Source organism: Pithys albifrons, chromosome 6 (genome assembly GCF_047495875.1).
Source record: "Pithys albifrons albifrons isolate INPA30051 chromosome 6, PitAlb_v1, whole genome shotgun sequence".
Lineage (NCBI taxonomy): Eukaryota > Metazoa > Chordata > Aves > Passeriformes > Thamnophilidae > Pithys > Pithys albifrons.
In genome coordinates this window covers 18,580,950-18,593,917 of record NC_092463.1, presented here as the reverse complement: position 1 = coordinate 18,593,917, position 12,968 = coordinate 18,580,950, and the positions used below count along the sequence as shown (strand labels likewise).

At 40.0% G+C, this 12,968-nt stretch overlaps 1 protein-coding gene across 2 annotated transcripts in view; it reads left to right on the top strand.

The window, feature by feature from the left end:
• SPATA7 (spermatogenesis associated 7) overlaps window positions 1–12,616 on the top strand; it is a 45,712-nt gene extending 33,096 nt beyond the window's left edge. For both annotated transcript variants that reach the window (XM_071557704.1, XM_071557705.1), the window contains 5 exons: window positions 324–394; window positions 1,299–1,355; window positions 2,673–2,750; window positions 4,164–4,221; window positions 4,568–12,616. In XM_071557704.1, the coding sequence (XP_071413805.1) occupies window positions 324–394; window positions 1,299–1,355; window positions 2,673–2,750; window positions 4,164–4,221; window positions 4,568–5,056 (753 nt within the window). In that variant the 3' untranslated portion in view covers window positions 5,057–12,616. The remainder of the gene's footprint in view (window positions 1–323; window positions 395–1,298; window positions 1,356–2,672; window positions 2,751–4,163; window positions 4,222–4,567) is intronic.
• Window positions 12,617–12,968: the final 352 nt, after the last annotated feature.

Sequence of the window (12,968 nt, the reverse complement as noted above, 5' to 3'; positions counted from 1 at the left end):
ATCACCATGAGATGAATTAGTTCTGTAAAGAGGGAGTTTCAGAAGGATGAATGGAAACAATAAGAAAAAATACAGAGGCACGTGAAGAGATCTCTTTTTTTTTTCCAATTTTTTCTGTAAGCACAGTATCAAGGTCATAGATAACTGACACATGACTTTTAAGCAGAAGAAGGTGTGCCTTTTGGCTATTTACCCAGAGTTTCTCAGGAAAGACATAAACTTTGTAGGGCTGTTTAATCACAGAGATTTACTAGATTAATTTTAATGGTGAAATTTACTGTGTATTTGCACTGGTATTAAAGATTTTTACCTCTGTGTTGTAGGCTGAAGATAGAAGAAATACTGTGGATGAGCCTGACAGAGGAATAGATGCTTGTCCATACTCCATCCTAAGGTGCCTGATTTACAGCAGGAAGGAATATTTGAAGAGTTCTTTCTTGCTTTCTGTACAGCTGGTTCTTAGGCCACAATGCTTCATTACCATTTCTCTGTATAAGTCTCTTCTCACAGGACTTCTGTTTTGTTGGGATTTTTACATAAATGGCCTTTCCCAACTTCAAAGTTCATTATTTTCTTACAACAAATTTCCATTTGAAAGTCAGTTAAGAAAGAGAGCTCTGAAATACATGAATATTTTTGTCAGAAGTGATAGTGATGACACGTTAATCCAGCTGTTAGTTCTGTACATCTTAGCCCACACTAAAACTAAATACTGAATTGGTTTTCTAATTGGTATTTTCATTTAGGAAAAAGCATCTCTAGTCATCCAGCCTTTTGAATCTACAAATGTGAGAATTGTAGACCAGAAGCACTTCCCATGTCTTTTTTTAAAAACTTAAGACTGAGATTTAGAATATTGCTATGATGCAAAAGCAGTGTTGGAAGTCAGGCCAGAACCCAAGGGCTTTGAGCTGATTCTCCTCATTGCTGACCTAAGCACCAGCAGGACTCTCTGTTTTGCTCTCTGGCCTTTTCACACAAAGTCATTTTTATCTGAAGAAAAAAATGTACTCTGAGATAAACTACCACTCTTAGGAATAGTGGAGGTCAGATAGCATCTGAAGCAGCTCTGAGGTCTTTTGAACACTGCATTTAGGGAGGTGGTGTAATACTCTTGAACTATAGTCTTTCAGGCCGCAGTGTAGGCAGTGGATTGTGCTCCTGCAGCAGGGTTTGCGGGCGTTCTGGTAGGGTTTTTTCCAAGATAAAGTGGCACAGTATGGCTCCAGAAGAAAATTAAATACAGAGTAGTATAAAAGAATGTTGTTCTCTTTCTTGCCTTCTGATTTTCTAATTAGAGAGACATCATTGTGTTCTCAGAAGTCTTCACCAAGGAGGAGGACTGTCGAGGCTCAGTAAGTATGCTTAAAACATTTTTCTGCTCATTTACAACATCAAATTAGAAAACTTTCCTCAAAACTGATGAACTTGAAACAGTAAATGAGGACTCAGACTTCTTCACAATTTGCAGAAGAATTGATATGACTATGAATTTTTATTAAATACTTAAAAATTTTTATGGGAATCTAAGAAGGAAAGCAATTCATTATATCTTCAGAAGAAGGATAGAATTCTCTTTTTGTACAGTGACTGTTTCCATTTTTTTTTTGGTCTGTAATCTGAAGAAAATATTGACAGATAAAAGACCAAATTAAAGGGCATTCTTACCACATTTCTGCACTGAAATTTGATGAGAATTAGAAGAGGTTTGAGTTACATTCAGAAACACTGTCAATGCTTTATCAAGTGGCCTTGGAAAGTCACTTAGTTCTTTGTGTGTTAGGCCGGGCTTGTTCTTGCCTAACTTTAAGCATACAGAATCAAAGATCAGCTATAGCATCTTTCTGAGGGAATTAAAAAGATAATCTTTATATTGACTAACAAATTTTGTGTAATGAAAGTCATGCAAGATATATTCCATTTTTTATTTTCTCTTTGTTAAGACTGGAGGATGATCCAATATAGTTTGGTTGGATACTCTGGGAGATTTAGGAAGATGCTATGAACGAAAAACAGCATTGAAATATTTCCTTTTGGAGTTTTCTTTCTTGTTTTTCAACCAGAACTCCAAGCTTTTAGAGAGTCTCCCACCTAAAGCAATTGACATTAACAAGGCTTTAAGAGGTACTAAAATAGAGGTTAATTTGTTCCAAGAGATGAAAGTCACATTTCACACTAAAAAGATTTTATACACCAAAAACATGTGTTTGAAAGCATTGGAGGCTGTCAAATAAGGACTTGAATTTTTCTGAGCTTCCATTTAGGACTAACAATTTTCAGCCACAGTCAGATTCTCTAGAAGCTCCTTTGGAAGCCTTTACACTGAGCAGCAAACTGCAGTTGTACACTTTCTTCCCAATTACCCCCCTTTCTTCTTGAGTGCAAAGCAGGTTCTGAACTCTTTCCAAGATTTGCTCACTCAGGAGCTCTGTGCTAAATTATGCCACAACACAAACACAAAGCACCACACTGACCTTTCTAAACAGTCTTGTGTTTTGCAGATTGAATGAAAGCTTTAGTTTGTCCTGATAGTCTTATCTTTTTTGAAAAATAGCAGCCGATACAATCTTCTTAATGGCCTTTCCTGTGAAGATGATTAGACCTACTACATTGTGTCATCTGTGTCTCTTTTGTAAAATACTTGACATTCAGTTTTCTATTCCCCCTTGCAGAGAAGAGGAGCTTTCATATTTAACTTTCCTTGAAGATGTAACAAATGAAATTCTTAGCCTTGGGCTGTTTTCTAACAGGTAGGTTACAGATGTTTTCAATTTTGTAATGCTGTGTCAGAAACACATGGCCTTAGTAAGCAGGGGAAGTAGTGATCAATAATCATTTCTTTGCCTTTAAGAATATATATACACAGTTACTCCTTGCTTTTGTTTTGTTTCCTTTTCTGGTTTACTTAGTGTAAGAAAGGGGAACTCTGAAATACCTGTGAGTCATCTACTTTGGTCTGCTGCTGTATACCATGAGATGAAAGCTTCTGTTAGAAACTGACCTGGAACCATAGGTGGAATAATGCTAAGAAATCATTTTGCTCTGCAACATCTGTTTTGCTAAATTAACGAAGTTACTAATCTTTCACAAGTCCTCCATCCCCATTCTCTCCTTGTTCTTGTTCCAGTATGAATTCCAGTCTTCAGCATGGGTTGCCAGGATTTCAGAGAAAGGTTCACCAGTTGCTAAATCAGATTTTTTTCAATAATTAAACATGAATGTATTTGAGTAGTAGTCCCAAATTCTTTTCCATACTGGTTCTTTCTGATAAAGAACTCTCAGGTTATGTACAAAACCCTGCAGTATGTCTGATACAGAATTTTAACCCTCTTTTGTAATCGCACATTCAAAGCAGTCTAATTTCATAATATTCTGATCTTCCTCTGGGTCAATAATTTCCCCAGCTGTTTTTATATTCTATGCACTCTCATGTTTTTTTTTCTTCTCACATCAAGGCTATTAATGAGAATGTTAAGTAGAGTAAGTCAAAAAATTAATCTTTAGCAAATTTTGAAAGCAGTCTCCTTGTGGCTCTTTTTTACAGTAATGTTGCCTTTCCTTAATACCCTTCTGGCACTGTTTTTTTTTTTAATAATTTCTAATGTATGCTGGATTGATTTCACTTGACTTTCTGGAAATCTGCTCCAGTGACTATGTGCTTCATTTGTCACAGATCACTTTCTCTGCAGAATTTTTTCTCTCGTTCTGTTCAAGCAATGGAAGAGAACTCTCAGGACTGAGGACTTTTCTCTGGATTTTTTTTACTGAAGCTAAATTTTCTTCTTTCCTTTTATTTACTCGTGTGTATATCAGCCACTGTGGTGGATCTAAGAGGTTTTGGATACTTCAGCATGCTAGTAGAACCACCACTGGATTGTTGGTTTCTCCCACCAAATTGACTGAACAAACCAAACACACACAGAGTTGTACTACAAATGATCCCATGGCTACCACCTGCTGCCCAAAGCTGGGTCTGCCTCCTGAGGACATGTCCAGTGGGTTATCAACCACAGGTAGCCCTCTTTGTGACAGCATAATTGAAACAGTCTTAGTGATCCCATCCAGCTAAAAAATTAAAATAAAAAAACTACAGTAATTAATTCATGTAGATCGGCTGAAAGCTGATTTTATTCCTGTGAAGTAATTTCATTTTTCATTTGTAGGGTTCTGGAAGAACTGTTTGAGTGCCATATAGAAGAAAATAAGAACCGTTTGGATGAGGTAGGTGCGGCCCCTGTAATCTCTCTGCATACTTGGGTGACATTTCCAAAGTGCACTGGTGCATTTGAGGATAGCGGTAACCTGAATGCTCAGTGTGGAGCCTCTCAGTGTGGAGCCTCTCTCTCCATAAATGAGATTTTCAGACTCATGGATCATGGCAGATCAGGAGTCACAGTGACAAAAAAGGGACCATAGTCAGCTCAATTTGGTGGCACTCACTGTGTAATTAAGTCACTTGAGTACGAGCAGCCTCCCTTTCCTTCTGTCAGAATGAAGCCCTAAGTTTAAGCAGTGCTCAGGTGCCATGAGGCTGGAGGTGTCACCCTTTTCTTCCTTTACCTGCCAGGCCAAAATGCGCCAGATGTTGGATGTCCTGAAAAGAGATCTTGGCTGTAGTCTGGACAGTGAGGAAGAGCAAATCCATTCAGGCTCAGAAGCCTCTGACTCGCTGGATCTGCAAGAGTTTGATACTATAGAAGAGCTTGAATTTACCAGTAAAGGTCACAGGCTAAGAAAAGCCAAAAAAAGTGAAGAGTTCTTTGGGAGCATGGACTCATCATTAAAGCAACCAAACAAATGTGAATCACCGTTATGCAGTGTAATGTCACAGATAACACAGAGCATAGAGGACTTTTCAGAAAACATGGCAGAAATGATGGATGCTGGGTCAGAGTCTGATTCTAGTGTCGCACCTGAAGAACACACAGACACTTCACACACATGTGAGGCAAGTTTAAACTTAATTGCTGACAGTGATTTGGAAGTCAGAAAGGCACTTGATGATCTTGAGGAAACCTTTGCAGAGGCCCTTCAGCTCTCACATGACTATGTGTAATAGTAGCCAAAACTTAAGCAGGAATAAAGCTACTTCTGTGGTGAACTGCCATTTGTCAAATAGTAGTAAATTATTTGTTTTATTTTCAATTTATTTCCGTTTAAATAATGCTAAGATCTCTCTAGCAGGATACTATTAATTGGTCATTAATTAATTTCTGTGTTAATGTAGACTCTAAAGGGTCAATTAGCAAAAATATTTTGTATATTTTGCCTGTAATTGTGTAACTCAACAAACTTTTGAGAATATTAAAATTAGATTTATATTTTTAAAAGCTGTAATAGTAAGTTATGAAATCCTTATTGTTTTAAATAAATTGCTAGTGCAGTTGTGCTCCTGCTATAAAGATCAAAGATTTTGAAGTCTGCAAGGATTCTAAAACTTAACTTCAAGCAATGTCCTCTTCTAGAATGACCAAACAGTTCCAATAAGTAGTACACTCTGTTGGCACTCAGAGAACACTACAAATGAAAAATCAAATTATTTCACAGGAAGAAAACCAACTTTTAACACTTGTCCACAAGAATATATTGCACTTGTTGAAAATGAGAGCAGACCAGGTTCCATGTTAGCCATGTACATGTGGCTGGGCAGTTGGGCACTCAGCTGCTGCCTTATTAATCTGGTCTGCAGCCTGAGTGTTCTGGCTCACTGAAAAGCAGGTAAGATAATGTAAGGATTTTGCATCCCTCCATCAGAGCCTGTCTTGGTGAAAAGACATGGCCACAGGGCAGAGAGGGTTTGTCCTCAATCACAAGTGATCACAGTCCTACTCCCATCCCCAAGGAAACTCCCCCTCTATTTCTTACCCCAGAGAGCTGAAGGGGAGGATGCCCCTAGGAAGCTATTGTTACTATTGTATGAAGAATTCTGACACAGAGGAACTGTTTAGAAAACTAAAGAGCATGGTTAGATGTATCCAAGTATAAAGCCTCTTTGCTCCTCAGAGAGGACATCACCCACTCTTTGTTCCCTCCCTTCAGAGTTCTCCATTCTTGTCAGTAATGGAATTTAGGGGTTTTCCTTCCTATCTATCACTACACTTATGATGACTTGGACATCATAAAAAAACATCACTCAGCAAACTTTGGCTTGTCAACAGGAGTCTGGTTAAAGATTAATAGGAATGTCACATTTAAATTCTGTAAATGAAAAACAACAAACCAAACACCACAGCAGTGAACCTCGCAGAAAGGCACAAATAAAGACATACTTCCTGTTGTATGAGTAACACAAAACCAAATAAAAACAGTTCCTTGACCATATTTCCTGTTGATGAGCTATCTGAACATCAATGACAACTTTTTCTTGGTAGATCATAGAATCAACTAGGTTGGAAAAGACCTGTGAGATCATCAAGTACAACCTTTGACCTAACACCATCCTGCCTTCTAGACCATGGCATTAAGTGCCACATCCAGTCTCTTCTTAAATACCTCCAGGGACAGTAACTTGACAACCTCCCTGCCATTCTAATGCCTTATCAGTCTTTGGTAAAGAACTTCTTTCTAATGTCTAACCTAAACCTCCCTTGGCACAGCATAAGACTGTGCCCTCTTGTTCTACTGCTTGTTGCCTGGGAGAAGAGACCAACACCCACCTGTCTACAACCTCCTTTCAGGTAGAGGTAGAGAGCAATAAGATCTCCCCTGAACCTCCTTTTCTCCAGGCTAAACAACTCCAGCTCCCTCAGCTGCTCTTCACAGGATTTGTGCTCCAGTCCCTTCACCAGATGGAACTTAAAAGAGGAAATAAATTGATTAGAATAGACCTTTCACAACGTGTCTGTCCACCCAAACTGTAGCTGTGAACATTTATTGGATCCACAGTGAAATTTCTAGTAAAGAACCAGAAAAATCACACACCCCAGTATCCAGTAGCTGGAGCAGTCACCCCAGTCCACAGAACTGCTTTCTCATTGTACAGCCATTCTCATCAGATAGGGGGAAACATTCTAGATAAATGTTATCTTTATAAAATCAGTATATCTACAGATCCAAAAGTAAATTCAGAGTGCCCTGGGCTTAAGACTTTCTCCCTTCTAGTCACATTTACTTTAAGGTGGTGCTTAAAATATAAGTTGTTTAAGGAGCTTGATATGCAAGCCTGACCCACATCACTGATAAGATTAATCAACAGTGCAAACTTTGTGGGTTTTTCTGAGGAATTTTAGGGTTTTTATCTCATCACCTTTTAGTCGGTGATATACTCAGGTCTTGGCACAAGCAATAGTAGAACAAGGCAGTCACAACACCATTGCAAATATGAATTCTTCAGAAATACCAAACTTAGGAGCAGCTGTGATCTGCAACATAAAGACCTATTTCTGCCTATATTCATGTGGGCAGTGAGCAAAAGCATCATAATGTCAATATTTTCTTCAAATGGACAGAAGCCTCTAATATTACTTCACTCTGTAACAGAACAGCCTCTTACCTTTGAAGCTACAGTTTTGTCATCAGTACTCTTTTTTTCAAAGGCAGGATTCCGTTTATTTAGAAAGCAAAGTGGAGTTTTTGATCATTTGAAGTAAAGATTAATGGGATCAAATTAAAAAGTGCTTAGATGTATTAGGGCTGACCAGAAAACAAAAACCTTCAAGCAAACCGCAAGCTATCATTTTACCTCTGATCCAACCCCTGTCTAAGGCTCCCACACAATTTTCATTTAGGCTTAGCTGCAGAATGACTTCAGTCCTGTTTCTCTGCATTTCTGTACACTTTTGCATCATTTATAGCTATGCAGCAGTAATTGTAAGAATGATGCAGCTCAACTGACAGTGTTTCATAATTCAACTACAAATGGCTCCATCAGACAGTGGGGGAAAAAGGCTACTTTTTTCCTAAGCAATGATTTGTGCAAGGATTATGAGCAAGAGAAATGGAACATCAGCATAACTAAAAATTAAACCCAAGAATTTCCTTTGTGGCCACTATGCAAGCTGTTCCAGTGCAGTGACAGCACATCTTCTAACCTAGACATCCCCATAACACCCTTCAGTGCACAACTACTGTCCCTATGTGCCTGAGACCCAGGGAAAGGCAGCAGCCCCAGGCCACAGCCTGGGGAAGGGAGAAGTAGTAGTGCAAGATTAATGTTAAAAGAGAATATATTAAAAAGAGACTGGGAAAAGGGAAATTGTTACTTATTCCATCTCTTAAAAAATGATGACACCTATTACTGGGTAGAATACAAGTGCCGAGTAGAGACTTATGTGCCACATGTTAACATTGGCCTTCAAACAAATTTTAGAGCTCCCTCAGTTTTTCACTTCTTTATTATAGCATTAGTATTTGAGACCTAGAAGTCTGTGGAAAAGGGCAAAACCCACACTACTGGAATTTTTAGAGTGTACTTCAGAGAGCTATGGGAAACTCAGCATCCCACTTTAGTTTTTGACCACCCAAGGCAGGAGCATACACTGATAAGCACGTGCAGGACACTGCAGCTGTGTGATGTCTCTAGAGCCACCAATCTTTTCTCTCTGGCACTTCCCAGGCACTTAACCTTCTCTTTTCAGGAGCTGACACCTGGTATGCAGACAGATTACAAGGAACAGAATAGCAACCAGTGATTTAAAAAAAAAAATCATGTCTCACCCTCCAGAATTACCAAGCCAGATACTCACGAGCAGTCCAATCTTCCTGTTACCTTTATCCGTAGTGAAATCTGCTTCATTCAGAAATAATCACCTGCAGTTTCTATTTCAAATAGCAGAGCAAACGATACACAAACAGGTGAGCAGAAAATTGATCTGTTGCACCAGCCATTGCCCCAGAAAGGGTCACAGCCAGTCAAGGGATCCAGTTTCAAAACCTGTAGCAGGTCATGGGCCAGCAGAAGCCGAGCATGTCACGGGGATAAAGCATTGCTGGAAAGGGAAAAGAAGAATCAGCAGTTATCACTGGCATGACAAACTATCAGCTGAGCCATAGAGCACCCATAGATCATCTCCACTTCAGCCAACTTAAAGAAAGCCCAGGCAGACTCCAGGATGTCAGGCAGTTGATGAATAGGAAAAAGAAGTGTTAACTCAAGTGAAGGGAACTAAAATTAAGAGAAGTGTCTGCTGTGCATGGGATCTTCTGTTCTCTGTAGAAAGGCTCCAGTGCAGCTGGGCTCCTAACGGGACCAACCCTTTAACTCACCCACTAAGCTAATTCCAGCAGACAGCAGAGGGCAAGAGGTGTGCCTGACACCCAGGTGACAACACACAAATATTCACTTGCATTCATCTTTTAAAACATGACACTGGCCTGCAAAAGGTGTGGACTCTCAACCCAGCAGCACATTGGACTGGAGGAATGCCAGACGTGGCAAACACTCATCTCCACAGAGTACAGGCATGGGCGGCTGCTGCTGCCGTGCCCTTGCTGCTCTTGTAGATCACAGGCTTCAGCACACCGAGTCTCCCCTGCAATCCTTCCAGCCCTACCACATCAGGGGAATGAAAGTAGACCTTGAGAAGGGCAAGGAAAGGCTACATAAATTGAGTAGGGAGGCCTATGAAACTCAAGAAATTTGACCACAGCCTCCGCCTGGCTGACCACAGAGCTATGCTGTCCCATTCTCGGGGGACGGGCAGCATGATCTGTAGCACGAGGTGCAGAGCTCTGTGCAGTTATCCCAAGAATTCATCCAGCCTGTAGGACTCCCCTTACAGTATCTTCGTGAGGGCTGCAGCATACCTTACATCTCACAGCAGCCAAAGCCTGATTCCAGATGAGTAACAGAACTATGAGATGACCCCAGCTCTTCCCCGTATCTGTTTCTCTCACTCATAAGCATGCCCACATGCCAAAAAAGTGTAGCAACATATCAAAGGCTATCAGCTCTCCTGTCAGCCTGAGAATTCCTTACTCAGAGGTGTAGCCTCTCCAATCAGAAATTCTGCTCAGAGGCATTTGCCACCCTGCTTTTTCTCAACATTTGACACAAGTGAGACCAGAGATGGCACAGATAACATAGGTTTAGAAACAGGCAGAACAATTTCTAAGATTATAGTTTCAACTTAAATTGCTTCTACTAATGTAGAAAGAGAAATAAACATTCAGCAATCAATGGAATTTGAAGTTTTGGAGACCTACAACTCCTGGTCTTCAGGAGATCACTCTGTATTTGAAAAATTTGAGTTAACACTTGCTATTTCTGGAGGCTCTGTGACAGTCACTTTAGAACAAATGAATTTATTTCTGTAGTATGATACAGGAAACTCAATAAACCTTGATAAATCCACTAAAATAGTATCTTCCAGTTTACTTAAGTATCTTCCAATTTTCCTCAAGCCTTTTGCTAAAGATTTTTTCAATGGAAAGACATTTGCAGTGTCAATCAGTTGCGAAGAGCACAGCATGTGGAGAGAAGAAATCAGATTTACATATGGACACGCTATGTATGCAGTTCCTTCAATCACTGATTATCAATATTAGGCAGGCTTGACAGAAGCTTTCTTCATAGATACTTAACACCTGTGAAAATTCTTCATTCACCTCTGGGGATGATAATTCAGGGACTGCTCATGGAAGGATTTGATGTCCTTCTAGACTTATATAAGGCACATGATTGTCATTTTAGAAATGGCTAATAATAACAACCTGAAACTCATCTGCACGCCCTCCAAATTTTTTCTAGTTGTTTTGTTTATTACAGCTGATATTTTAAATCCATAAAATAAGCAGGGTAGAAAACAATTTGGTATGTTGGGAATGGCACACATTTGGTTTAAACTTAGGTGTCCATGTGAAAGATTGTCATGCAGATCAGTCTGGGAGATGTGACTGATCAGAAGAGGGGCAGCATTTTTGTAAGCTGCCCTCTCACATCTACGTTGTGCTGTTTTGCAAGTGGACAGCCCAAGAAAATGCATGTGCCCTGAAGTCCATGCTTTAGAAAAGCTCCCAAAGAATGCCCTGAAGTCAAATGTTACAACATGTCTTCAACCCTGTGCACCTCTAAAAGATAGTTTTGTGACAAAATAGTCCCAGGCTCATCTGTATCCTACTTACTCTTGGTTTAAATTAATTAGACTAATAAATTGTAAAAACAACAGCATTAGCATTTAAGTATCACAACCACCATTTCCCTAAGCATTATGTTTCACTGGAGCCACAGAACTGCCATCCCTCAAACACCAGAGCTGGTGGCAGAAGGTTCAACTTGAAAGTGCCAATGGGACATATAGTGACATGAAATAACTTCCTCAGTTCAGAACTCATGAGCATTCACCTATCCTCCAGTCCTCACTCAACTACAGCTCTCCTGTAACACCATTCTCCCGTCAGTACCTGCATGAGTGACATTCCTGTCATACTCACAAATTGTGATCCTCCACCATCAGTTCTCAGGCTGCAGGAGGCAATGTTTCTGTGGCACTGGGCAGCTTGTTTTCATACAGAGTTCAAGAGATGCTCATAAAAATGGTGGAGAGGGAGAACACACATTTATATGCTGTCATAGATCCCTCAGGGAAAAGGAGTGGGTGTAAGGAAATCTCTCATCAGATCCTAAACAGAGCAATGTGTACATGCAAAACTTCCAGCTAGGTACCAAGCATTGCTGAGTTTCATGTAACCTTCATCTATTCACAGTCATTCCCAATTTAAACAGCCCTAACAGCTGAGCAAGACCTACTTTAGGGGCTACTAAAGGCCCCAGGCTAGAAACCTCTTTCATCGGCTCCTCTAAGTTTCTTGTGCACCAGGTCCAGGAGCTCTTGTCCAAGAAGGCTGCAGGCTGGCTGGCTGTGCCAAATCCAGGCGTCACATTGCTCCCCTGTCAGCCAACTCTGGCCACCAGAAGGCTCTAACAGGGATTCTAGAGCAGCTGGAAAATAACAGCTACAGTTTAAAACAATTTGGATTTAGATGAAATTTAGGTTTCTGAAGAGACCTTTGCCTCAAACCCAGTATAAATAATGTCTGATCAGAACTGCTGGGTCATTTTACCATGAGCCTAGGAATCCAGGAAGTCCTATTTCCCTTTTCTGATTTTGAATCTATGTCAAATAACAGAGCTTTGATCACACTTGTAAGGACTTAAAGAATGCAGTTAAGTTGTCTCAAAACACTGTCAAAGAAGGAAAGTCCCATAAGATAAGCCACCATGACAGAAACTTGTGATAAGAACAGATGGAAACAACAGGAACCAGGCCTGGTAAGGCAGATCTGGGTAACATACCCAAATAAAGATTACTACCATGGAAAACTGTGAGAAAGGAAAGCATTAATTCCAGACCTAATAGAAGGTAAAGGTTTGAAATTAGCACACCAAATAAAATTCCACTGTGAAAGCTGTGGGAAAGAGAACATCACCCATGCCATTCCAAGCTGTGGGAAAATCTGAGATGTCCCATCAATATCCAGGACTAGTACTGTGTAAATAAAGTGGTACCCCAGAAGCACAACTTTGGGACACTCACCACCGAGACCACCAGAAGCAGGACCAGCGGGGTGCCATCGGAATACCTTTATCTATTTATTTAATCTGTTCTTCTCACACTTTCTCTTCATATTTCTCTCTCCTCTATCATGTATTTACGGTTAAATAAAATCCGTGTTATTGACTTTGGCATATGGTCTCATTTGCACCTTAGTTCAGGCAGAGGCATCTTTTAATAACCAAAACCTAACAACACTGAGCATCACACAAGATATTCCTCAGGACTTGGGAACTGATCAGACAAGTACATAGATAGCTGGTATGTTACTGTCTTACCTTTAGCTAATTAATGCCATCAAATTGAGTGCACCTACAAGAAAAAATTTTAGTTAAAAGCAAGCCTGATCATTCCAGCTATAGTTAGGCACTAGGCATTTAGCAAAGACAAGGGGAATGCAATTGTCCAGTGGGAAACTAATGTCCAGTTTGCAATTCACATATCATGACATTATAAAGTCTTGTGCCGCACCAGGTA